Source organism: Acanthaster planci, linkage group LG03 (genome assembly GCF_054643075.1).
Source record: "Acanthaster planci isolate LZ-2023a linkage group LG03, COTS_SCS, whole genome shotgun sequence".
In the NCBI taxonomy this organism is placed as follows: domain Eukaryota; kingdom Metazoa; phylum Echinodermata; class Asteroidea; order Valvatida; family Acanthasteridae; genus Acanthaster; species Acanthaster planci.
In genome coordinates this window covers 20,593,247-20,620,618 of record NC_141779.1, presented here as the reverse complement: position 1 = coordinate 20,620,618, position 27,372 = coordinate 20,593,247, and the positions used below count along the sequence as shown (strand labels likewise).

The 27,372-nt window shown below is 41.2% G+C and overlaps 2 protein-coding genes and 1 long non-coding RNA gene across 7 annotated transcripts in view; 2 read left to right on the top strand and 1 right to left on the bottom strand.

Annotated features, from left to right (window-relative positions):
* The window catches only part of LOC147799719 (uncharacterized), a 12,410-nt gene extending 717 nt beyond the window's left edge, over positions 1-11,693 (top strand). Inside the window, exons 2-3 of the long non-coding RNA XR_015424886.1 lie at positions 1,023-1,072; positions 11,193-11,693. This is a non-coding gene — a long non-coding RNA (uncharacterized LOC147799719). The remainder of the gene's footprint in view (positions 1-1,022; positions 1,073-11,192) is intronic.
* Positions 1-13,384, bottom strand: part of insc (INSC spindle orientation adaptor protein) — a 26,407-nt gene extending 13,023 nt beyond the window's left edge. The window contains exons 1-2 of one of the 4 annotated variants that reach the window (XM_022254358.2): positions 9,929-10,070; positions 4,067-4,197 (exon numbers count right to left, since the gene is read on the bottom strand). Coding sequence is in view for 1 of the 4 variants with exons in the window: in XM_022254315.2 (XP_022110007.2) it covers positions 9,929-9,951 (23 nt within the window). In the remaining 3 variants the exon portion in view is untranslated. Of the gene's footprint in view, positions 1-3,498; positions 3,633-4,066; positions 4,198-9,928; positions 10,071-13,254 lie in introns of those variants that run through there. The other 3 variants (XM_022254322.2, XM_022254315.2, XM_087134959.1) reach the window with 3 other exon arrangements.
* LOC110991116 (glutamate receptor ionotropic, NMDA 1-like) overlaps positions 13,384-27,372 on the top strand; it is a 17,122-nt gene continuing 3,133 nt past the window's right edge. The window contains exons 1-16 of one of the 2 annotated variants that reach the window (XM_022256295.2): positions 13,384-14,641; positions 15,183-15,561; positions 15,948-16,076; positions 19,755-19,934; positions 20,189-20,289; positions 20,734-21,036; positions 21,940-22,171; positions 22,563-22,665; positions 23,155-23,273; positions 23,639-23,803; positions 24,268-24,490; positions 24,924-25,072; positions 25,453-25,610; positions 25,815-25,956; positions 26,327-26,456; positions 26,866-27,011. In XM_022256295.2, the coding sequence (XP_022111987.1) occupies positions 15,223-15,561; positions 15,948-16,076; positions 19,755-19,934; positions 20,189-20,289; positions 20,734-21,036; positions 21,940-22,171; positions 22,563-22,665; positions 23,155-23,273; positions 23,639-23,803; positions 24,268-24,490; positions 24,924-25,072; positions 25,453-25,610; positions 25,815-25,956; positions 26,327-26,456; positions 26,866-27,011 (2,619 nt within the window). In that variant the 5' untranslated portion in view covers positions 13,384-14,641; positions 15,183-15,222. Of the gene's footprint in view, positions 14,642-15,182; positions 15,562-15,947; positions 16,077-19,754; positions 19,935-20,188; positions 20,290-20,733; positions 21,037-21,939; positions 22,193-22,562; positions 22,666-23,154; positions 23,274-23,638; positions 23,804-24,267; positions 24,491-24,923; positions 25,073-25,452; positions 25,611-25,814; positions 25,957-26,326; positions 26,457-26,865; positions 27,012-27,372 lie in introns of both variants that reach the window. The other variant, XM_087134958.1, reaches the window with a different exon arrangement.

Here is a 27,372-nt window from a genome sequence, read left to right as displayed (position 1 = left end):
GGAACGTGTTTAGGCCCTGTGATGGTAAGCCAGCTTCAAAAGTGGGTATAATACAGTGTAGTTGGAACGTGTTTAGGCCCTGTGATGGTAAGCCAGCTTCAAAAGTGGGTATAATACAGTGTAGTTGGAATGTGTTTAGGCCCTGTGATGGTAAGCCAGCTTCAAAAGTGGGTATAATACAGTGTAGTTGGAACGTGTTTAGGCCCTGTGATGGTAAGCCAGCTTCAAAAGTGGGTATAATACAGTGTAGTTGGAACGTGTTTAGGCCCTAATAGCTCCATGGTTTAAGTGATGCACCATTTTATCTTTAAAAAAATCAATGGCCAAATATTTCACTTGTTTCCTTCCCCCCCCAGCAGAACACCTGTACCACCATATCAGCTACCAGTGGGTGCTAATTGATTAGCAAATAGGCAAACAAGGTGTACCCAAACCACAACTTTTCAGCCAACACAGCTCAGTAACAAGATTACAGTACAATGACCTCAGCCATTCAGCTGATGCACTAATGAATCTAACTGTTCAGGAAGCCACAATAATGTTGCAGTAGACTTCAAGAGACTTTATTCTTCCTGCTGAAAGACCTGTATATGCTTGGAAACATGTTTTTATCAAGTTGCCCAAGAGAAATTGATGGCTAAATTGATGGATACATAGCTAATGGAGTCACAGAGACAATTAATACCGAATGCATTTCTTCCAGCTTTCCTGAGATGTGAATTTTCCTCTCTCATGCTTCATTATAGGCCTCTTGTTAAATGTCAAATTGCGGTACAATATTGAATACTTAAAGTCCAATCCACCTGACAGACAACCAGTTTTGAGGACAAAGTCATGATGTATGAAGTGCCCATACTATTGTCCAGTTTCTGCCAAAGTGTGCTCACAATCATCGTGAAAATACAGGGGAAGCCACGAATTAGGGCAGACCATTAGCATTACACCATGGCCGCTTAAAAAGAATGAAAATGTTGAATCATGGTTACAGTAACAAAACGCACTCTGTTTTGTTTTCTCAACAGCTGTTTCGTGGTCTTTCTCACTTAGCAGCTTGGAAAAGAAGGTTGCAAGGGTGAGTTTGTAGTTGAGACTACTTTCAAAATTTGCACCCACAAATAATTCCGACTCTATGCAAGTACCACAACACTTTGTATACAGTAATGTACGGTACCAGGGAAATTGGATGACTATCCAAAATGAGACTGTTTAGAATTACACCCTGCATGGAAACAATAATTACAAGAATACTTCAGGAAACGAGAGGCAGGATAACCCTGCAAAATACATGTAACGCGTATGGCCCTTTGATGCCTACAGACTACTGAGGCACAGTTCCAGGCATCAATGTCGACCTGGGTGGGGCAATTTGTCTTCAGTGTCCCAATTACTTACCTACTGAAAGGTGTGGGGGCATTCTCCACAAAGGCAGGTCGTGAACTACAAGCCTTGTTTTTAACATCACGGGTCATTTGTCATTTAGTTGACCCTTTAAATAGGACAACCCACTGAAAGAATCATTCCTCAAAAGAAAGTGACTTTGCTCTAATGTAGTACATTTGGCCAGCAAAAGGCTGCATAATGTGTACAGGTGCAGTTTAGGTACATGGACATGTAGGTACCGCATACCGACACACAGCATAGTCTTTAGCCAAAAATTATGCACAGCTCTCTACATGTACATTGTGCATGTGCATGTACATGAAGAGTACTGCCACACTGTGTTAAAAAACAATACATTGTATTTATCAGACTTTAAACAGAAACTGAACACTGTCATTAATCTGCCAGTACTGCTATGAAGAGCAACTTCTGAAGGTTCCAATCTCTAAAATTCCTGCACCCTCCTTTATTTTCCTCAAGACACTAAACCAAAAATGGTTCTATAAGAAGTGGAGTGCATGAAGCAAGATTACAACCCATGATTCTGTTGTCAGAAAGTTCGCCCCCAAGAGCTGCAGTGTATTGATTTGGGTACATTCAGTTACTCAAGTTGTGAAGGCCACAACAAACAAAGTGTGTGACCAGAGAGGGGCTTACACAAGTTACACATAAATAAACCATGTTTACAAGCATGTCCTTAAATTATGTAGAACACTAGCCACAGATCTGAAGGGAACCAAGTATTTCTTCATGCTCGTCCATGACGCCTCTAGCCCAAAACTGCACGGCCTGGCCAAACAGCAGCTTAGGTTTTAATGACCTATTGATTATCAAGAACTGAGATCAATATCACTGGGTCTAATCTGGACAATCTGTCGGCTTTTTGTCCTTGCGCTGTTCGCGGTAGCACAGTTACGCCTCCGCAACATGTGGCTAGCACTTGAAGTTATCACTCCAACATTATCAGTACTCAACGTTCTCCCATCCCTAGCCACGTAAGCAGTCACTGCACTATTTCCATCCAAAAAGCCTGTAAATTCATCTCCAGGTTGAGCAGTCTCCAAGCAGCTTAAAAAATGTTGTTCAGACATGCATGTGAATATTCATAACCCAATCAATCCTGGAGCCCCACCCTTCGATGACCACTGATGACACAAACTGAGCTTGGACAAAGCTGAACAGCTGTGAGAAGAGGAAACATGAAATTGAACAGTCTGCACACAAAAGAATTGTGTGCATTACTGCACATGTACGGGGGCTAAATATAGTGTAGGAGGCAAATCTCAAGGGTGTAGTAAGACATGAAGCTACTCCGGCATGGGTGAACCTGAGGGAACCGTTTGAGTTATGAGTTTTTAAATTCGAAATGTCAAGGATGTGTACCATCCAATTTGCTTGCTCCATTTGTGATACCACTGGGAGTTTTCGTCTCTCTAATCCAAGTTACTTTCATGTATATGTAAATCCATGGAGATCACGCTCTCTTTGTCAATGTGACTAAACCATGTCGAAATTTGATTATCTTAGAAAGTTTTGAAAACATTAAAATTGTGACCTGAAAAGATACAAATTTCACTCACATTACATAAACTACCACACTGTAGCCATGCCATCAGTGTCAGTGACAAACAACTTTTTTACAAACAAGCACACAGAGACTATTAGGTTTTCAACTTTCAGAATTGATGAAGATCGAACTGACCTTCACACAACATCCATCAACAGAAAAATGCATCAACATTTAAACTGTTACCTACACACCCATGTACAGCCTAGTGAACAGCCTAGTGAGCCACAAAACCACCAACTGGAAAAAATAAACTGAACAAAACAGAGCTCAACAAGAAAAATAACTAGTTAAGTACCTGCAATTATTGGGTCTTGCCGAAATCTTACAAGCAACACAAGCCATAGTGAAAGCTTTCCCCTACTGGGTACAATGAAAAGCTGCTTCACTTCATGAACCAAACAAAACGATGAATGTATCCTTGGTTTACTATACCGGTACATGTATACATCACATGCATAAATGCCCTCCTCTAATGTTCTTTCATTCATTCCATTTCACCCATAGTCCAACCCAAACACATTTTGGCAGGTCAAGTGCCATGCTTTCACCTGCATCTGTTGCCAATTTCCTGGGGAGGGAGGGGGTTGTCTGGCTGTGTTCAGACGGTCTGCCAAATGTCAAGTCCAAAAACAGATACAAGGTGCTACATCTGGACTTGGTGGCTTGGCAGAGGAATGTCAGGAATTTAATCTCCCTGTTAAAACACTGAAATGAAGAAAAATGTCTGAAGTTTGCGCCATAATATTGTCACTGTTAAGGTGCAAAACATAAGGCTAACTTCAAGGTACATCTGAATTGGAAATCTTTGTAAAAACACTTGTCCTTCATGTCAAAATTTTATATGTTTGAATTGAAGAACAATGGTAGCTGCGACATGTAGGTGTGGATCCATCATAATAGGCTTTGCACTTTAATTAATTACAGGAATGTTCACTTCAATAAATATCACAAGTGACATCTAATGTCCCATTATGCACTAAACCTGAAGCTGATCTTTTTTCCCCAGGTTGGGACAGCATGTACGAGGTACATGTACAAGTATATGAATCACTTCATTCCTTCTTCAACAGGTAAGCTTCAATGAACGACAATTAATAAACTGGTCAACTTTTTTACCTGGTACCCAGGACATGTTTAGGGTACAGGTTACCAAGAAGGATCAACCAGTAGTTGACAAATCGGTTCCTGACCAAACTCGGCCTTAGCTTGGCTTCAACTTTCTCCTCTGCCTACACTTCCTTGCTATGCTGTGCATGTAAGAGGTAAATAAAATAATCCACATAAGTATCTGACATAATACATGTCGACATGTTGCAGATCAAAGAGTGCAAGCATGCATTTCAGTACCTGAAAATTACCATCATGTATAGTTTCAGACCCATAGTATAATCATTAAAAGATTGTTTAAACTTGTTCTGTGAAGTGGATCCACTGTGTTCATGCATTCCTGGCTTGCTGCAGACCACAAAATGCCATTTCCAATCAGTAGTAACACCGCCAATTCAGGCATTTAACCTGATGAAAGATGTCCCCCACTGTGGGACAAGTCATGGATGACTGGGTGTCTTGCAAAGTTCAGCTCTAACAAAAAAACTAGTCAATTTTACAAACTGACTAATTCCAACTACATGTAGCAACTATTTTCTCTCTGATTCCAAGTGACTGCTCATGTCATTCACAAGCTCAGAGAAACTAGGAGGTCAATAGCTTTACCTCTAACTGCAAACAACGGGAAAGTAAAAAAAATGCAAGCATGCAAAAAGATTTGAGATCACACCATGACCTTTCACAGTTTTGTGCAAGTACCGATACGGTTGAACAGTGCATGTCCATTATCATACATGTACCTACATTTTACTTGTAAACAATCTTCAGTTTTGGAAATACAATGCAGAAGTTCTTCGTAGGGTGGGATTTTTTCAGGGGAAAATTAAATTAGGGTATTTCTCTGTGTAACATTTATGGCCTTTCTAATCTAAGGGGGTATTCCAAACTTTTTTTAATGCTTTAAACAGTAAGGGAAAGAAACATGTCAAAGTCCCCTCAATTTATCTCTCTCATAACCCCCCTCCACACGACTCCTAGGTGTATTTCCTCCAACCGGTACCATGGATCCCCAATACTTGTGACCTATGCACAGATAGTTCCCATTAATTAGTGCAGAGTGCCAACATAAAAGGCAAAAGCAGACCCATGCTTTCACTGATAGACAGTATTTTCTATTTTCTTCAACGTGTCCCATGGCAGGTCATTGGCTCTCTGGATCCCTAGATACCAGTACATGTACAAGTAAATATCAAACATCATACACTGAACTACGGTAGTTTCAAGACTAGAATCTGACAGCAAAATGTTAACTACATGTACACGTACAAGTACCGGTACATCATGGTTACCATACACATGTGCATCTTGTAAGTCCCCCAATATACAGTACATTGTAAAAAGGCAGTGCAGTTCTCAAATCAAAAACATGAGCAGTAGGCATACCCAGAACACCTGAAGTAAAATCCGCAGCATGAATAAATTAAACAATACATCACTGATTATCAGTCTGTACATGTACTTTTGAGTACCGGTGATTAAAAGTATTGTACCAGTCCACACTGAGATACATGTAAAATACATGCCTGTGTTTGTACAATACAGAGCACCATATGTGTACATTTGTACCAAATACAGCCATAATCAATGACCGGGCAAGGCAGAATTATTGATCTGAAGGTGGGCAAAGCTGAAGGATTAACTGGGGAAGATTAAACAGCCCCAGGCTAGGGAAGGACCAGGGATGTTGTGCAAGATTTGCAGGGGGATGAGAGACAAACACCCCCTGCCCTGATCACCTGTCACTGTGTCAGCCAGGTCAAAGACTCCAAGAGTATTTTTATTTGCTAAACGAAGATGCAGGGTCATACATGTTCAATGTACCAGTACATACCTGTATGTAACTTGTATACATGCAACTGAAACAAGTTTAATGTATATATTATTACATTTATGCTTTCCACTGGCCGACAACATATAAAAATACATGTAGGTAAAATATGTACATCTGTTATAAATATTAAAATCCATAAAACTGCAAAAAATACAAAACAGCACAATAAAAGATACAGAACAACCCTGACTGAAGTAATTGAGTACAATTTACCTGTACCACCTGTTAAGATTACGCACTAAACTAAAACTATGCAAGCCAATTTCGCTTCATTGGGTTTGTTCTGTTTCTACATGTACTTCAGTTATGTTGGGTGTTTATTGTCTGGCACACTGCATCAAGTTTACATGTATGTACATGTACAAAGCACCAACAATGTCAACCTTTTTCTTTACAAAGAAGGACTGTATACACATGTACCAGTCTATAGTGCCTAAACAGATCAAACACAATGCATGATTTCTGTATGAAAGCCCTACATTTACATACATGTACATACATCCTACAAGAACTGGTACCATGTACATGTACATGTACTGTCTAACAATGGGCCAGTGTATTGATTTTCAAGCAGATGGTCAAAATTTGAGGGTGAAACAGAGAGTGTACTATCACCATGTTGCCTTGATGGACAATGAGCAGAGAATATGGGAGGGGGGTGGATCTAGGTGAAATAGACATGTGCATATGTACAGGAGACAAAAGATGGAGGTAGTGAGGGAATGATGTTGGGCAGGTGCTGGGACGCTGATGTCATATGGTCAAAGTATCCTGGAGAGCAGAACAGAAAGGAGCAATGTATATGTACATGTAGGCAAACCGGTACCCTACCTCCAGGATACCTTACAGTATGTGTAGGCCCTACTACACCTGCATGTAATTAAAGTTACATTCCTCAGACTTCTTTTCATTAAAAAATTTAAACCAGGTAAACATTATGGTCACTCCAAGAGGCAAATTTTGGGGGCGGTGGAAAACCAAAACATACAAGGTCCACATCAAATGTACAAATGTGTCATCCATGCAGGATCCTGTACCCTTTCCAGTTGCAATTTCACTTCAAGAGGAAGAAACATTACTGCTGGCAGGCTGATGCATACTTGGAAATCCATCGCCTGTTGGGCCTGCATACTGCAGCTTTATCAGAAGTGTTTATTTTGGGGATTTTCTCAGGCAATTCAAGAAGCTGATGAGACTGAAGGCTGAGTAAAGAAGCAGTGATTCCTTGGAAAAGCCCTCCAAGTCAACAACTGAGGGCTATGAAGGCGGCGTTCAGCAAACAGATCAAGCCCCAAGTGGGAGGGAGGGATGGTAGTAACGGTTGCTACATGTACAACTGTGATGCAACTTTCTCCTCAATACTTCAATGAGTTTCTATTTCTGTTGGCCTACCATGTAACTGTTTCCAAATCCATTTGCTTCAGAAAGTATACCAGGCAAGATATGGGACGGAGGGGTACCCCCCTTCCCTGTCCAATCCCTATACACACTCTAGACTATTGTTACCTAACACATCCCCCTAGAAGTCTGTAAAGAATTCCTGAGATTCCGATCAAACAATGACCAACACAAAGGCGGGGGGGTTCTCTCCATCCCATATCTTGCTTCAAATGTCAGAAAGTTCCACAATTTCTCTTTGTATCATTTATGCTGCAGGATTCTATTTCTTTGAATACTTAAGAAAATCAGAACAACGAAAGATATTTTAATACATGTCTGATCTTGTGATGGTCTCGACTACAACTTTGTGGATTGCCACTGGAAGGTAACCAAAACAAGAGATCTCCAAACATTGGAGTTTGTTGTCTACATGCCAGTCCAGGCCTCCCAGCTTACAAAAGGGCAACCAGATAGCAGACAAGAACCTTCAGTGTGAATGCCCTAGGAAGCATCCTTACAATATCATCCATCACTCTGTAGCGCAGACTTGTGTGGCTTCCTGTTATGGGCAGTTAGAAAATCTCTTATGGTCAAAATTGTTTCTCTTCCTAAGAAGTGGACACCCAGACCCATTAGTCTGGCATTTTTGTCAGACTTAGTGCACTTTTAGTTCTTCTCTGACAAAAAAAAGAGAAAACTCTTCTGAAACACATGTACATGTACGCAGATTTGGCTAAACACCAGTGAGTAGGAATTTGTCACAAGTCGTAAACACATTGAAATGACAGTTCTTGTTCAAAACTTTCATTTTAAACTGGATAAAATCTGCTGGATCTGATTCAGTTTTATTTTTTTGAGAACCTGACCAAACACTAACATCAAAGCCAAAGCTGGGACGTACATGTACCTGCTCTTCTGGAAAGTACTTGAATTGCAATTCATGTTGGAAAGGTCAGCTCTTCTAAGATACCGAGACTAAATTCACAACAACCTTCACCTGAATGATGAAAACAGTTAGCTTGCAGAATGATTCAAACTTCTGGCATCTAGGACACTGAACCCTCGCTGTACAGTAAGCTACCCAACCCTGCCAACCCTGGTGGGATGGGGGGGGGGAATGGAGGGAAAGGCAATTTTTTAAGATGCATAAAATGAGAAATTGGCAGTTTGGGGACTTTTTCCTTTCTTGTCCTTTCCAAGGAATGTGAATACCCCCAAATTCGGCCTTGCCGCTCAAAAAGGCTATGTACAAAAACTTTATTTCCAAAGAAACTGCTCAGTTTTAGGCCCAAACATGTTTCCAGAAGAAATGGTTCTGAATCACTCCTTGTCTACTACTCTTTTTATTTTCTATTGGCAAGGAGCGGCAAACCAGCTACATGTAGCTTCAGTTGGCAGAGATTACCAATGGGGATCCCAGTCTGTCAGTTGCAATTTTCTCCTGCTTAATTTAAGTTTTGTAAAACTCAAAACCCCCAATCTCCTATGCATGTCTTAATGGATGCCTGCTCAATGAAAATGAACCTACATGTACATGTAGCTAAAAGTTGCACACTTGTCGAAACACAAAAACTTTCCAGCTAGGCACATGAACAGACACCCGCCTGAAGATCCAGCCAAAAGTCAGTAAAAAAAGACACTCCATCCCCACCATCCCCTTAGAAATGAATTCCCATCCAAGAGCTCCTCTCCATTTTAGGTTGTAGAGGTCCCAGAAACAAACAACCAGACCTCCCTGGCAGCAAATCTGTAAACACCAGCAGGGAAAAACTGGTATGTTTACGGATGATTAATCAGGGTGCACAAAATATTGTGATATGGCTCTCCTTTGTAAATTTGTACAATACCCAGACTGTGTACAATGTACATGGTACATCCCTACACAAACAAGCTACCTGCATTCAGTGTGTGTGCGTAGCTAGGAGTAGCCTACCCTAGATCAGGCTGAACAAGAAAGACCAAAATGTGTGTCAGAAATCTAGAAAGTGTACAGAACACTCTATTCCTGGTTATTTCAACTGAAAAGAAAGTTGGGAAGTTGGCAAATACAATGTACATGTAAAAATGGACGCCGTAGTTGGTTTAGAAACTCCAAGTAAAGACCTGGCCTGTTTGATTTTTTTTTTTCAAAAGCGGTGCAAGACCAGTATCCAAAATTTCCCCTCTCCTCACCAAAAGAACACAAAACAAAGAAACCACACCAGCAGTGAATGTCTGGATTTTGTGTGAGTGAAAACCATAGGCCCAAGCCTTGTTTGAAAACCCTCAACAACTGGAATGCCAAGCCCCTCTGAACTCTCAAATATACAATAAAGACACACACACACACATCAAGTTCTTAACTGAAGCTGTATTGAACCTGCACATCCATGTGATGAGACCAGCTAAATGAGCCTTACGGCAATTTTAAAGTAATTTGTTTTCAATAGTTACCAGCATTAAAAAGAGCAAGCTGAGCTTTCCGTTTTGATGTCCATGTACATGGTCTGGCATCCTGGTGAAACGGAAAAAATCAGTTTCTATCTACACTGTACCATACATGTGTAAATGTACATGTACATGTATGCTTGACAAAGTCCTAATGCAGTCAATCCGTCTGATGCACGTACATGATATAATTCTGGGAACAAATCATTTTTAAAACCTAAAAATATACATACCTTACAACTCCAATGCGACTCATGTTGTTTACGTCCGTCTTTGAAAAAAAATCCTACACTACACTGACTAACGAATAGGTCGCCGAGTACAATTTTTCTATTTATAAGGTGTCCGTAAAGTGCAGCGGCATATAATCATTTTTCACACCATTGGGTTGGCGTCAGGTATCTCCCGGACGACATCTCAATGCAAAACCTTCCTCGGGTCGTACGGATGACAAAGTGAAGCAATACAGAACCGATTAAAGAGCAGAATACCCCCATCAGTGTCTGCCCCTGGACAATATCGCACCTTAATACCCATTCAGCCATTGTGAGCACTAATAGGGTAACAGGTCCTCTGTGTGCAGGTTTCTTTGTTAGTGGTTGCACACCCACAACGGCAGTGGTGCGGCCCATTTGAAGCTGTTCAAGGGCTGAGTCTTTTCCAGTTGATGAGAGTGAATCATTTAATTTGTAGGGGTGTCCTACATTTGACAGCTAGACATGAATGGCCTAAACTGGAAGTGCAGTCTACTCTAATAGTTGATAATAAACTTCCTACATGTAAGTATCCTCACATGTTGACACAGGTACATGTAGGCCTGATCCACAATAGTGAGCATTTCAGACTTCAGCTCTCCCTCTCTCACATTCTCAAAAAAATGAAGGGATGTTTTGAAAAGATTTGTCTGAAGAAATTACAACATTAAAAGGGCAAGTTTACAAGTTGCATCTCTATGCACTTCAATGTACATGTACAGTATGGTGACATGTACCGGTACTGTCATTTATAGAAAGTGCACAGTTGTGTCAAATGAACCTGAGGTCTTTAATTCTTGAAGTTTTTCATTCCTTCTTTTGTCAGCTTGTTTGTTTCAAATGTTTGAATTTCTTAACACAATGTCGTTTAAAATCATTCCCCTTCTTTCTGTGCTCCTCCGTTAAAAGTCTCAATCACAAGACTGTGGAAAAACGGAGCAAACCTTTTGATTTGCCCTTTTTCAGACTGTTCAAGTGAGAGTCTCACATTGTCCAAGTTACAGTAACTACATGTAGATGCCTGTACATCATCATTAAAAAAACTTTTAAAATTCCCCTCGAACATGGAAAAAAACTACACCAGAGTAAATGTGCATTTAATGAAACAAGTTTAGTTGATTTTAAAATCAGAAATACTTACATGTATGTACCCGGTACAAACAATGTACATGTACCAGTAATTTACTGATAAACAGAAATTGCAACATGTGGCCCTCAACCTTAACCTTCCTCTATCATACAGAATAGAAACAGGATGGATCCTTTCAAGATTAGCCGGTGTATCAAGCTCCATGCGGACCTTTAAATTTCTGCACCTCTGGTGAAATACTGCAAATGGCAGAAATAGACACTGCCACATCACATCACGTCACACACATGATACTGTGAGTGCACATAAATTCTGAAAACTCTACAGAGACCTCACAAGACGTGGGGGCCATGTGCAAGCTGGGTTAGGGAGGCCCAAATGCATACCAATAGTGATAGGTGCTGAAAATCTAGTTGGATTGTGATGGCATGCCTCACAAGTCACATACATGTGTTCAAGGTGTTTTCAACTGTTGCCTGAATCAGTCCCTTGAGTCCTCAAGGGAACTCTGCCACAGGTGTGTGCAGACTGGCAAATGACAAATAACAAGATTCTTAAAGGTATAGCGCATTGGAGATTAATTCACAAAACTGCAGTGGAATTGTCTCCTAAAGGCATGCCCACTTTAATAAAAGGGGTTACATGAAGAGAAGATGTCACGGATGCCCTGTGAATTTCTGTATGGTCTTAGAGAGATTTGAACCCTAACCCGTAACGAGTTATGCTGAAAATGGTGATATTATAAAACTGTTCAGCTACCCTATGGTGGAAGGGGAGGGGGAAATTCACATAGTCTTGTACTGGTTGGCCCCTACAAGTCCTTTTCCAATTCCAATCACTGACATACCGGTACTGGACTACAACATTTTTCAGTTGGGCCATGAGGGACATCATAAAATCCTTGGTAATATTTTTTTATTGGTCAACGATGGTGAACACAGAAGAAATGTGCTCAGTCAAGAACAATGATGAGATAAGGCCAATATGCTATCCAATAATGGACAACACTTTGCAGATCTACATCTCCGGTGCATGTACAATGTACAAAGCATGGTACACTATGGAACAGCTTTAATGCAAAGGATGTATGTCAATAAAGTCACTCCCATAAATTACAACTTCAGAGTTGGCGGGTGAAATTTGAAGAGGGGCAGAGAATCACCCACCGGTGAAAAACTAAAAAGGGGGTCTTTTAAGGAAAAATGGGAAAGAGTTCCATATAATATGGACGCCACTTGACACCTGTTGGGCCCTATGGGACTGGTCTGAAAAATTCTGTTTTCTAAGCAAACGACTTGGTTTTTTCCTCTTAAATTGAACTTTTCCGGATATGTTTTGCTTGTTGATGGCTATTAAGTCACTGTAGGGATGAATTACTGGCGTCCACATACGGAATTCTTCCCAAAATATGACCAAATAAATTCTAGTAGTAAACAGCAGTGCAGCGCCCTCTGTGCTTACAATCTGAACATCTGATGATGCTCATCACTTAAGGCTGACACAATCATGACAGTAAGCAAAGAAATGAGTAAGGCCCAGCTACAAGTAGCAGAGTAGGCCTATTCAGCCGCCTAGTAATAGTATAACATGTATAAGGGAAATTCCAGAAATTTGGGGCCCAGTTTTTGTTTGTGTCCCTGTCACATCTGACATATGATGTTGTATGTTTATTATCTAATTTCCAAGAGTGATGAATTAGGCCCTAATCCAAATTACCTGCCAAACAAATACTGGTAGTAATAGTTTGAAAACAATTCCGGTGATATTTCCATGTTAAATAACAAAGGTCAGATGTAACAGGGACAGAAAAATGTCACACTTTTGGACCCCTAATTTCTGGAATTACCCATAAAGAAGTTGGGTAAGCTAACTTTACCGCAAGTTTAAACATATTTCTAATTTAAGAAAGTGGGAAAAGAGAATGAAAACCCATGCCAAAGACTTCAAAGGAATTTTAATTCGCAGTATTACAAGGGAGCCACAGGCCTATCAACTTGCCACTCCAAAGGCCTGAGTGTGGTCTCAGAATAAAAGTGCATCTTGAGAGAACCAAAAACTGTGCACGTTAGGGCGGGAAGCCTACATCCACTGAACTGAAGTCTGAACTTAAGCTTTACACACGTGCACATGTACGTCTCCAAACAATGCCGGATAGGGTTAAATAACCGACTGAATGTCACCCTTTAGGATCAGACAATCTACATTGGCTACATACCTGCCGTTGGTGAGGTGTGGCCGACAATGCAGGATTAATACGGGTATATATCGTGTAGTGTAGATATGTAGGCCCCTACTCGTTTTTCCCAAAATGATCGAAGTTCTGATTTCGCGGCGCGGCGGATGGAGCTTCTACTGTTTTTTTCGGCACATGGGTCAGTAACAGCGCCCTCTTTTGGTTTGAGTTAGTAGAAACAACCACATTATTTATTAGTACGCTGTATGTAGTACTCAACCTCAAGAGAAATAATGATAAAACTCGTGACACAGAATCAGATCGCTTTGTTAAAAATAAAGAAACAAAAACCCCACCAATATTGGGTTTACCTGCAAAAATCCCATGCTCAATTTTTCTCAATGGAATTACAAATTTCAGGGAGCAAAAAAGAAAAGAACAATGAGTACAGGTAGGTACTCCTTCAAGGTTGTAATGAACTATACCACAGAAAGGTAACCCGCATGACTCACTTTGCCAACAATGAGAAAACTTCCATAACTAGAGCCTATTATTACATAAAAACTATACCATTAAGTTTTGTATACATCACAGATAGGTCAAAATTAGAAAAATGCGGCGTCCTCAAAAGATGAATGGAAATAAATCCATAGATATTACTTTTGTTGAAGTTTGCTGTTCTAATGAATGGGGGGGGGGTGTTTTTAACATCCGTCATGTGACGCGATTTTGCCCTTATATCTTATGAATTAAAAGCCGGATACCGTAGTCTGATCTTATGTACCACCTTTGTACTAGGCCTAATGTTGGTAAATCGTATCATAGAGCGGTGGCCAGAGAGTCGCGTCGTCAACGAAATGCTAATTATTCAGTATTCTTAGAATCATCACTTACGTCGTCTCCGTTATCAGCTGTGCTGCCGCATAATGTGCATAAGTGCATCTGCTTGTCGGTGACGATGCACGGGGAAATAAATGGAAGAAGCTTCCTTTATGCTTTTTAATTGACTCCTTCAGTTCAGACCAGTAATACTCTGAAAAGCGTCCTTAAATACTTTCATTTTCGCCTGCTTAATTGTTTTAATCAATGTGCGCACACACCGAGCTGATAAATTAACAGTCTGGCTTCCGTGACCTAGCACCTCACGGACGTAACTGAAGAGGATTGCTCCGCAAAGGCGCGCACGATAGTGCTGCATTCAACCTGAAATCAAACTTGGAGACATTTTATGCTGAGCACGCATGCCCTGCTCGGCCATCTGCACTCAGGGATCTCGTCACAACCTATAGCACACTCGGGCAAAGCTTTCCGTTCAAGCCGGATTGACGTGTAGAGTTCTACGCATTGTGAACGGCTTCATTCTCCTCAAACCACGAGAAATCACGCCGAGAGTCAGATGGTCTGAATTCTAACTGATGTGATGATATAGGTGAGTGGTCTCGTTATCTTCTGTACGATTCTCGTATCACTGTTACCATAACAACCTTGCATCGTCTTGCATTCATCGTCGTTTTTAACCGGTGCTCCACTACATTATTGTTTTGGTCTAACGTGGATTTTCGAGGCAATTTTAGATGTTCATTTGTTCAGTTGGCCAGTGTTTTAAAGTTTCATTTAGCAGTGACGGAAACATCAAAGAGCATGAGTCCTAAATTTAACGGCAGACAATCGCTTGCTTTATTTGCTAAGGAAGATAGAGTGCTGGGGTTTTTATAAAGTCATTCATCGATTTCATTGTTTAAGTGAAATGATAATATCACACTTTGTACCATAAAAATGGAGCCAAAAAAAAACAGGTGAAATACAGATAACGGAGATACCACTGATAGATCCTATTTTTTATAAGCGCTGTCCCATTCCCTTCACTGCTCACGCACGTCCACAAGGTCTGTCTCCCCTCAAGGGTTCGGACAATCCCCTCTCTGTCCAAATTCTGTTGAACGGACTTAGTTTATTATCTTTATTTTTAGGAACCCTTCTGCCTTCGCGAAACATCCCTCCAAGTGCACCATGGCCATGACCACAGACAACCAGCTTGAACTACCCCGCACGTACCACCACCGACGCCATCGCAAGACCAACCGGTACGACCCCCTCCCCGTCTGCTTGCTCCTTCTCCTTCACTTGGCCCGGGTGATGCACGCTGCCCCAGCCATCTCAGAGATCCGCATCGGGGCCATGCTCAGCACGGAGGAAGACATCGAGACCCTGCAGGCGGCCGTGCGTGAGGTCAACGACAACAGCCTCATCCTACCGGGCAACTACCAGCTCAATGTCACCTCCATCGTTATGACCAACAACCCTATCGAGTCGGCCATTCGAGTCTGTGTGAAGATTATCCCCAACCAGGTAGACAGTTTCTACAGGAACTTGACAAATACATGCATTGACCTCAACAATGAATTGAAATTTTAACCCTTTCGGAGAGGCAGACAGTGCACCAGCCCGCATTACAATACAGAGGCAGATTATTGCCACAAGCATATTATCGTTCATACAGTCCTACAAACAACAACATTTCTGTTGTGTGAAATCTCAACAAAACAAAAGCAACAAAACAAAAATCACAGCTCATATAGCGCAAGGAGAAATGTATGAACAGACATTCTGAGGCACGTTTATACAGGCCGGAAGGCTGAATCACAAATTAAGGTCGCCGTGATTTCTCCACGGTGTCACCTCCATTGTCCATGCATCACAAACTGATTCTTTTCCCGCTGTATTATTTACCTCAGGTTTACGCAGTCATTTCCGGACATTCTCCGGAACTGTACATGTCTTCAGTGTCCGTATCGTACACGTGTGGCTTTTACGGCATTCCTGTGATTGGCATATCGGCGAGGGAGTGTATATTTTCAGACAAGGTAAGCTTAACGGTATACAGCAAAAAAGAAAAAAGAAAAGAAAAGAAAATAAATTTTGTAAACTAATGATTGTATATTGTTGATTACACACTGCAGGTGCTGACGTCATTTTTGAAGGCTAATCTCTAGGAAAATTGTTACAATATTGGCCTACAAGATTGCATGCCTAATACCTTCTTCTAGAAAGATCATTTTTAATCAAGGGCAATTTAAATTTAAACCAGGAGACACTATACTCTGTTTGTTGAATACCGTGATTTATAGTATCCCTAAATTAAGTGTCGTCGAAAAGCGTGGACTGGAAAGACGTTTTCTGCCTCATGCATGTGGTCTTACAGAGCTTGATCAAGTTTAGTACCACAGAATATTTTCACACAATAGGTTGAGGAAATTCACAGGATTGTGAAAGAAATAAACAATTTTAAAAACACACTCCTTTCAAGGAGTATAACAAGATAAAAAATAATGTCACATTCTCAGGAGCGTCTGCACATATCACAGACACTGTGCGTCAAGACATTTTCAATCACATGCCAGACGACATTTTGTATACCGTTTTTCAGCGTGTGAAACAAATACGCATGGACCGTGGAAATAACGAGTTCATCAAGAGCCTTTCAATGCGGGAAAAGTCAGAAAACAAATCAGAAATTTGTAAATGCTACTCGGGTCGATAGTTTACGCAGGCGACATCTTGGCAGCCGCCACCCTTCTCCGTGTGTTGACATTGCTTCAACCACGGCTGCATCCGGCTTCATCGAACGCACAAGAAAATACACAGCAAATCCATTTACGGGGAGAGATGCGTTCTCTCACAGTGGATTGCTCGCATCCTCATTTCCTATTCCCGCTGTCTTCTTGGCATCCTTCATCCCGTCTTCTCATCTCTATTCTTGGGTTCCTCTCATCTTTCTCATCCGGGACGCGTCACCCCGTGTAGCCCGAGGAAACATGGGGTATAATCGCTATCTCTAGATCTATCGTTGGCTTGCATGTGTGATCATGCGTGCTGCAATAATTATGAATACGTTATTCAGGCCGCAGTTTGGGTAACACACTGACTAGAACAAAAGGAAGTGTCATTTCAATATTTAATTCAATACAGTTCAATGCAATTCATATCATTCGGGACCATTAGGAATTGTACGCATACGGGTTACGCATGCGGCTCAAAAAACAGGGTGGCAGCTTCGTGTGGTTATGTTATCCCATGTGCTCACTGTAAGTAATGTACATTTTCACATCCATATGCACGCATGTATACTCATAGGGTTTTTTTTTAAATAACCTCGTGTAACGACTAGTCCTACAAACTTACGAGTTAGTTCAAGAACGAGAAATTCTTTTTCACCAGTGAAAGATGAGATGATTACAGTTCCCTTGAGATTTATTGCAAAGTGGAATCCCTTCAATTCGACACAGCTAATTCATTGATTGGGGTGTGAAAAATTGACCTCAGATTCGGAGATAACCAGGAAAAGTGATAGATATTTGAACATAATATAGTACTTTCCTCAAAACTTCAAAAATGATAATCACAGGGACGGGTCCAGGATTTTTTTCCGGGCGGGAAGCTTTGCACAAAATCGCCATCTTTTAGACGAGACATATCCATTCTTGGGAGCGGGGGAGACAAGCTGATTGAAAGTGCAGGAAATGTGATAAAATTAATTAAAGAAATATTTGAAAATCTACTGTAACTGGACTCCGCTTCACAAGTGCTGAATACGAGAAGTGCTTGATCATGGTGGTCGAGTGGTTAAGACGTCTGCAATAGTCAGCAGGAGGTCGTGGGTTCGAGTCCCACCCGAGTAAGCTTGTGCATTTTTTCGCAAGCTCTTGCTCGAGCACTGAGCATACAGTGTTTATCAATATATACGTTGGGTAAGGGCAAAACCCGTTATTTGAATTAATATCTCCCCAACGCAAAACTACATCTTGAAATGCTTGATCATGACTTTTGCTGAAGAAGGCTTAAAATCGTGAATATGACAAAATGACCTCCTCCTTCGCGAACAACCGGCCTGCATAATTGTTGACAGAATAAATGGCCACGCTCTCAAACATCGACGTTCTTAGTTTGCCTGAATTTGCATGTATTTGCATATATTCGCCTAATCTCATAAAAAATAGTGTTGTTGGGGCATAATACTGTCCTATAAACCCGGCACTCTTTATGAAGTGAGTTTCCATTGAATATTAGACAAACTTTGGCAAAAGATAGGATTGAAACAGCTCCATAGATAATAAGTTGAAAAACTGAGATATAAGAATCCAGGAATTTAGGCTACAGGTGAAATAATGAATACAGTTAAACTCACCTAGCTTTATTTTGTGAGTTTAAAACCCAGTTAGAACAAGAAGAATATTGCGCTTTGAGGAAAACTCAAATCTGAGGGTCATTTAGGTGCAGTGAATCCTTTTTCATCGAGCTTTATTTTTCGTTAAGCAACCACCAGATTCAGAGAGAACAAACACAAAAGTATCAGGCTGAGAAAGTAATGCCATAACTAAATACTGTAAAGCACCGCGCCAACAAAACGGGCAGTGTGTGAACAAGTGGGCCGTAGGTCGCAGCTAGAGAACGAAGACGACCGAGATAAGACTCAGGATACTGTTTGATCTCCTGAAATTCGTTTCTTTCTCTCTGTACGACATACACAGTGTCTATGCTTTTCTGCAGTTAGTCTTTTTTTGTGCAAAAAGTAGAGAGAAAGAAAAAGAAAGAAAGCAGAAATACGTTGTCTCTCTTTGTAGTACACCGGTCCTTGGCAAAGCAGTAAGACTCAGTGACAACTGCGTATGCGAGGGAATATCTCTCGACCTGGTGCATTAGGAAATCAGTTTAAAGGACTGTAATGCCCAAGGGCTAAGGCTTATCGATACCAACATCTTCAGCCATTATAGCTATATGCTTGGCTTGGAAAGCAGATTGCTTCATGCACATAAAATTTTAAGTCAGAGAACCAGACCTGTAGCTCTAACTAATAAAACTGGCTGATCTTACGCCATTTATACAATACAGCTAGGCGTATGAAACTTGCAATCGTTGTATCTCAGCGTTCACCTGTACCTTCAGTGGAATTCAGTTAATGTATACGTTTTCTGTTACTTTTTCTTCATGAATTTGATCAAGTTTGGTATAGTGTGGGCTTCAACTGCCCTGTTCATCAGCATTCCCAATTGCCATTCATTGATTTCTTAACCTTGATAGCTCTGTTAAACTGTTAGACAAGAAATGAAAATCAGAAAACATTCCCAAAAAATTATAAACTAGTGTTTTTTTCTCGTTGCCTTTTGGTCTTTTATCTTGGATCAATCCCACTCCAAACATATTAATCAAACTAAAATGCTTACAAAATACATGTATTAAAATTGTAAGTCCTTCTATTGAAGAACAAAAAAGGTACAAACGGGTCACTGGGTTTGAATCCAAAGTTACAAGGCGTGCCCTTGTAATTGTCTGAAAGATGAAACTGGCGGGGGTCCCCCACTCCAACCTTGCTCATCCTTGTCTGCATGAAGTTGGAGGAGACAATGGCAGCATCGGGCTTACTTTAAATTTGATACTATGACCACGCTGATTTCCGCCCCCCTCAAACAAGTGGCCAACTGTTAGCCCGGTGCCAACTTAGTACCATTGTCTTTACCTGCTGTTAACCTCTCTCAATGCGGCAGCACATCCACAAGTCCTACCTGCGTACCGTGCCCCCGTACTCCCAGCAGGCCAATGTCTGGGCTGACCTGGTCGACCATTTCGAGTGGAACAGTGTAGTGACGATCACCAGCAGCGATCAGGACGGACGAGCCATCCTCAGCACCCTCCGGAAACGTCTCGAAGGATCCGCCCGTTTCAAGGTGTGGTATCGTCGGGTTACAGGCCAACTCGCTCGTGCATGCTTTGCATTTCTCTATTCTGATCACCTTTTGGGATAACCATAGTTATAACTATAAATGAAAGCAAAATTTTGTTTTTCATTGTCTGTGTAAAGGTGAGTAAATTGTCTGTCATTTGACTTCAAAGAATTGAAAAAGATAATTTATTGGTATTTTCAGCCTCTCTTTTTCAGCAATTGTTTGATTTTTCACTGTTTTGGGGGCCTAATCGTCAGATTGAACAATCTATTGCGTACAAGCCACGAGCCAGCAACCTGACAGATACCTTGCTCGAAGTGAGAAAATGCCGATCAAGAGTCTTATTGCTGTATGCGAGGTAAGACGTTACAATGTGCCACGGTCAGTTTAGTATCTGAGAATAACATATTTCTTGTGTATATTTTGGCCATTTTCAATTGTAGCGTACTGTATGAATCATTTATCATTGCTTACAATTTCATCAATCGATCTATTAAATTTCGTATTCATGAAGTAATTATAACCAAAACTTAATGTCTTTCTGGAAAAAAATATTACAAAGTGTACAAAATGCAATGCATGATAGCATTATGTATGTGTTTACATGTTGATTCTTTCTTTGCGAAAAATGAACGTTAAACGCATTAGTTAAGACTCTTTATTCCGTAGAAAGTGAATGAAAATCACGTTTAATAGGCAGTTTTAACGAAATTTCGGCTTAGCTGAAAAGGCAAGCCGGTCGTAGAAATGGTCACTCAGTATATGCACAATTGAACGTGTATCTTTTTCCTTTTTTTCTCAGTGAGAAAGACGCCACCACTATCTTCCAAGATGCGCAACGTCTGAACATGACCGGTGCTGGCTACGCCTGGGTCGTCACCGAGCAAGGCATCACGGGCGAGGCCTTGGCCGAGGCGCCAGAGGGTACTCTGGGCATGTACCTGGAGCAAGGCACAGACACCAAGTCCCACATCCAGGACGCCGTGCGGGTCATCGCCAAGGGCATCCACAGCTTCGTGCAGAACGAGGGTATCATGCCACCGCCGGCCGGCTGCCGGCTGTCGTCCGGGGAGAGCCTGTGGGCGAGCGGTCGGCTCTTCTACGGGTATATACTCGGAGACGGTGTTGCCAGTCACACTGCCCAAAAGAATTAAACTGACACTGTGCAGTTTCCATAATGGATAAGTTGCAAAACAGAGGCCTTATGGTCAGTAGCGTAACTAAACGAGGGTAAAGATGCACAGAAGACCAGCGCCTTTTCCGCTGCAAATCGGACCCCCAACTACGCAAGTCCTCACGGTGTTCATGTTTTGCACTAGTCCCTACGTGATAGATCAATGCTTAAGTTGAAATCTCAGTTGAAGCTTACAAATAAAATTGCTCGGTTATGCGGTTGGAATAGGGGGCTAATAGATGAAAAGATGAATAGGAAGTGACATGTATAGTGACATGATGAGTTTCCATGTTTCTTGAGAATTTGGCCGCGACGCAAATATTTCCAAAATTATAAGCTTTACAAGAATTTCGTATTGCTTAGTATATACCTTCTAAGCAGCGCCATCATTCCATTTGACGCTTAAAGAGCAACAAACAAATTTTGTTTTCTCGCAAAAAAAGAGAGTAGCAAGGTCTTCCTGAACAGGAAACAACTGAAAAGTGAGAAAAAGAGAGAAATGTACCTTCTGGGATTCCAACCACGGACACCCACAATACTAAACCTTTTCTTTGTCCGTTACTCTGCGCAAGTCAGACAGCACCACATAATATGATGCTGAAAGCTGTTAAATTATTCAGGTTGCCGTTATAATCATACTGTATTACCGGCACGCTTTGAAGAGTGGCAGTTTGCTTCGTTCATTCACAGCAATGGTAGTGAGATCGGATGACTGTTGAAACTTTCTCAGTGTAACTTACTCTTGCACAATAAAAAGCTAGAATTTGGGCAATAAACCTCATCGTGAATGACACACAAAAAATTCACCTGCGGTTCTTTTCTGTTTCAACTCAGAAATCTCGTGGATGCCAGGGTTCTACAAGGGGCGACGGGCGCCATCGATTTCGACAAACACGGAGACCGCAAGTCAGCCAAGTACAAGCTAATCAACATCCAGAGCGGTGAGCCCGTAACCATTGGGGCGTGGTCGTCAGAGACTCGACTCACCACCACCCATGTTCCGATCATCTGGCCGGGCGGAACGCGGGATAAACCAGAGGGATACGAACTACAAACCCATCTTAGGGTAGGAAAAACCTGCACGAGGGTGCGTGAGAACAGTGGCCTTAGAGTGTGTGCGAATTGCTTATGGATTTCCTGCGTAGATTTTTTTTTAACAAATGCCTTCGGGCCTCCTTAAACTGACAAAATTTATTTAAATGTCAGGATTTCAAACATTGTATTAACGTTAGAGATAGTGCATTGTGAGAGTGTAATTTTAAAAACTCTTATCACTTTTCAGTGTTGTTGCGAGTTTGAAGAAGTAGCTTTGTCAAGTCTAACCAAAGTGAGATTCAGCGGTGACAAACTGCATGGGTGTGGTGTCTCTGACCGTCGGATGAATTCATGCGTTTGTATTTGCTTACCAACAGCGTTAAATTTTAATTTTATCTTTATATTTCCGTTTGTTGTTCGAGGTTGTGATTATGAAAGATTCTCCTTTCGTGTACGTGGACGAACAAGACCCAGAGACCAAGAAATGCATGAATGATACCCTACCGTGCTTGGCTGCCAAGGGAGGTAATGTATATTACATTACGTAGCAAGGACTCCAAAGCCAACTCTTTCACTATGGTCTGCGAGTAAAATCGAACAAAGTGTTCGAAAGGTAAAGGCGACGTTCTGAAAAGAACGTCAAGTGTCTGTTGTTAGTGGTGTAAATCCAAAGAAAAAAATCGAACTGGATAAATATATCCTTCTCCAAACTTTGCATAAGGACAGTAGTTAAAACTGTACCACTTCACAGTCCTAAACATTCTTAAAGACCTCAACTGATCAGTTTTATGCAAACTTCAAAGAAGTACAAGCCATTTATTTTATTTTCTGATCATTTGAAAGTTTCCCTATATTTGTAAAATGTGAAGGTTACCCAAAGAGTGAAACCAAGCTATACGTCAAAGAAGCCTTGTGCCCTTTACCCTTTTGAAAGCTCTGCTCCCTATGTTATTTAGCAGTGAACACTGCTACTGGACGAGAATCCATTGTTATGGTCTGGTCTATTCCATGCAGATCGCATGCAATGTTGCTATGGATTCTGCATCGATCTCCTCGTGGTTCTTGCAAAGGAGCTGAACTTTACGTTCGATCTCCATCAAGTACACGACGGTAACTACGGCAACTTTGAACACGTGAGTTCCGTTTTGCGTCAATTGGTAAAGTGCTCTGCAGTTCTTGGGCGTGGCCAAGTTTACATGCGGGTGGAGCAAGACGTGTAAAAATTAGGTGAAACCATACAGATAGACTCGAACTCAACAAATAAGTTTCATAACATCATGCTGGAAAAAACAATCCCCAAAAGAAGAGAGAAAAGTGTAAACTAGTCCATAAGATGAACTAAGCCGCCAGGTAATTAGTCGATTGATCGATAATCAAGCAGACAAGAAAATCCTGAATTTATGAAGTGAAATTAAAAATGCCCAAGAAAAAGTATAGCCCATTGTCGCATAAAAATGAACAAATAAAAACAAAAACCTTTTGTCGCTGATCGTCTTAGGTTAACGGGACAGAGAGGAAGCGCTGGACTGGTATGATTGGTGAGCTTGTAGACGACAAGGCAGACATGATCATGGCTCCCTTGACCATCAACAATGAGAGAGCCCGGTACATTGACTTCTCCAAACCCTACAAGTACCAAGGCCTGACAATCTTGGTCAAAAAGGTAATAGCAGTTATCTGTTCCCTTCTGCAGCACTATCATGTTCAAAATTTCTCATGTTCAATCAAAGAATGATGTCTCAGACAGCTTTGGAATTTTGATAACTGGCCTTATGTTATGATAACATAACATTATGTAACTGGCACTATGTTATGATAACATAACATTATGTAACTGGCACTATGTTATGATAACATAACATTATGTAAAGTAAAATACGAACAGAGAGAAAAACAATTCGACATGTTAAGAACGCTATGATTAAGGCGGCATTATATCTTTCCCTGTATCTCTCCGATTATTATTACTTCAGGTTTGGAGCTAGCATGTCTTAATTTTGTTAGAAAGGTAATTTGAAAGTGCCGCTGTCTCTCTTCAATAAGACTGCCGTTCTTTGCGCTGGCATTAGATTCCAGCATCCTGCTTCACAGAAATGAAATGCTCATGTGTTTTTTGTTTCCCAAAAGGCTGACGCAAGCACTAACCTTCTGTCCTTCATGCGGCCATTCCAAATCTCCCTTTGGCTTCTGATTGGCGTCTGCATCCACGTCATCGCTGTTGTCATCTATCTCTTGGACCGGTTCAGTCCGTTCTCACATCCGCGCAACGGCTCAGAGACGGACGCCTTGAATCTCTCCCAGGCTCTGTGGTTCTCCTGGTCGGTGCTCTTGAACAGTGGAGTTGGCGAAAGTAGGCCGTGTCATCCATTAAATCACTGAATCTACTTAAAGAAGAAAAGTTAACTGTGAATTATTTCTGCAAATCACTAATAATACACATTCCATAATTGTGTCATATGTACATAATTATACTTTATTTGTACATTTATAAATTGTCCACAAAACACAAAACAACATGGAAGTGAAGGGGGTGATGCACACTGTTGGAACGCCTTCTAAAAGCTCAGTCTCAATTTCCGTGGTTGGTACTGCAGAGGCATCACGTGTCTACTTAAGCCATCAACTAGATGCATTAATAATGTAAACATGTTTATTCGTCATTAATTTCCATTAGTGGCAGAGGTTACCTCCGTTCTCAGATATTTTTGTAGCATCGCCGTTTGGTGTCCCCTTCATCAACTATCTCACCCACCATCATCACTGTCCTTTCACTCTCTCCGCAGGAACACCCAGGAGCTTTGGTGCTCGCGTACTGGGAGTGGTCTGGGCAGGTTTCGCAATGATCATGGTGGCATCCTACACGGCTAACCTGGCCGCTTACCTTGTGCTGGACAAGCCTCATGCTCGTATCAGTGGAATTAATGATGCAAAGGTCCGCCTGTGCTAAATACAAATAGTGCATGTCAGTAACGTGAAATCGATCTGCATTTCCTTATGTCAAATGAATTTTGTTCGCTACTGTGTTAACATGCCTGTTTGTTTAGGTCTGTTATACTTTGGATGTAGACAAGTGGGCACAGTTGCCTTCGACAGGGATGAAGGTAGTAATGCCCTTTCACGAAGAATTACATTTCTGTAATTGAATCCGTAGAAACTAACTAACGTGCGGACAAACTTATGCATAACATCGAGAAAATTGTTAGTAATAAATTTGACTCGTCGTTGTTTAATAAAGGAACTGATATTTTTAAACACTGACTTGAAAACCGCACTCGATTAAAAAAAACGGCCTTTATTGATTTTGGTCTGTAGATGAGGAATCCATCGCCAGCATTCACCTACGCCACCGTCAGCAAGAGTTCAGTGGAGATGTACTTCCGTCGACAGGTGGAGCTATCCTCAATGTATCGCTTCATGCAAACTTATAATTACAAGGAGGCTGACAATGCAATTGAGGACCTGAAAAGTGGGTACGAAACTATGCTGGTGCCAGCCAATGTCAATTAAAGGTTTTGCAGAGTCACAGACTACAGCCAATATTGTAGAATGCATTTAATTTTGGTGCATATTTTAGGGCTCACTCAACTTTTTGACTTTAGGTTGTAATTTCTTCTACTCGATTTTGCGAATTTTTTTTTTATTTTGAAAAAAATATCCCCCTTTCTCCCCTCCAGCAAACTCGATGCTTTTATTTACGACTCTGCTATGCTCGACTTCGAAGTGTCTCGTGACTGCGGACTGATCACGGTGGGCGAACTCTTTGGACGATCGGGCTTTGGCATCGGCCTTCAAAAGGGAAGTCTGTGGACGCAGAAGGTAATGGGCTGGGAAATTGTCTTTCGTTCTTACGACATGCAGTTACGTGTTTTAGTTAGTTTACGCAGGATGGGGGAAGGATGTATTTACATGAAAATAAAATGACATTTTAGAGACGGGTTGAAGGATCCGTTTGCATTCAAAACATTAGAGAAGGATCACAAAAGTAAAGTGTGTTCGAGTACTGGTAGATAAACATGTCAGCCTTTAAAATCGCCGACATTTCCCTCTTTGCCAGCCATTTTTGCTAGGCACGTGCATGGTAATGACGATTGAAGACTCAAGTCATTTCTTTGAGAGAGATGACATTGTGTGTAGTCTCTAGCAAACGAAGTGCAGTGTGTTTTGACTTTACAATTTGATGGCACAGATCTCTCTGCGAATCCTGGAACTGCACGAGAAGGGGAAGATCGGTGAACTGGACATCAAATGGATTACATCAAAGCAGTGTGGAGTGAAATCTGTTCAGCCAACAACATTGGGTCTATCTAGCATGGGAGGTAAGTCAAATAAGACAGTGGATAATGCAGCATTAGACAGATTATTCAGTACTAAGCAGAAATTTTAAAAGGTCTTACTTACAAACATGAGCATTAATACAAGAGAGGATGCCGTCTGAGAATACCTGTCAAAATGCATAGACATGCAGCTTCTTAAAAAATATTACTTTACTATCATAAGAATTTCTACTTTTGTTCGTCAACATTTAAGAGAGTGGAAGTGGAAGGAAGACAACAAAAGTATAAAAGCAGCAGTCCAATAACCTTTCACATGCGAATGTTTTTGTTTAAAAATGATATCGCTTTATCTATAAATGTCAAACCACAAACACGCGACAAACATACTCGAACCAAAGCAATGGTAACTGAACTCTTTTTGAAACAACCCTTACTCACTTTGCGCCACCAGGAGTCTTTATCTTGGTAGCCGGTGGTTTCCTGGTGGGCTGCATCATCAACCGTCTAGAGATCCACTACAAGCGGCATCAACAGACCAAGGAGAGGCAGATAGAGCTGGCAAGGGTTGCTGTGAGCCATTGGAGGAGTACCGTCAGGGTGAGGGACGGTATTAAATCAGAATCTGAGGGTCTCAAACGGTCCAGTTTGTTTAACGAGGTCAACTCCTTATTTGAATGGAAGGCAGTTGGTTTTGCATTTGAGAAAGTTGGAGGCTTCCGTTTGTTTGAGAAATCCTGAAGACCTTGCTCCACAGACATCACCAACAAATCATTTTTCAAAGTATTTAACTTTCATGAGGCTTAAAAGAAGTCTCAGCGCAGCGGTTTTTATTCTGAGAATAGAATTTTGCTGTAAAAATGTCATTTCCTTGACAGTGGATAAGGAGAACTCTGGAATACACTCAAGGGGCATATAGGCCTAGCCAACCGTTTCTCATGGATCTACAGCAGAGAATTAT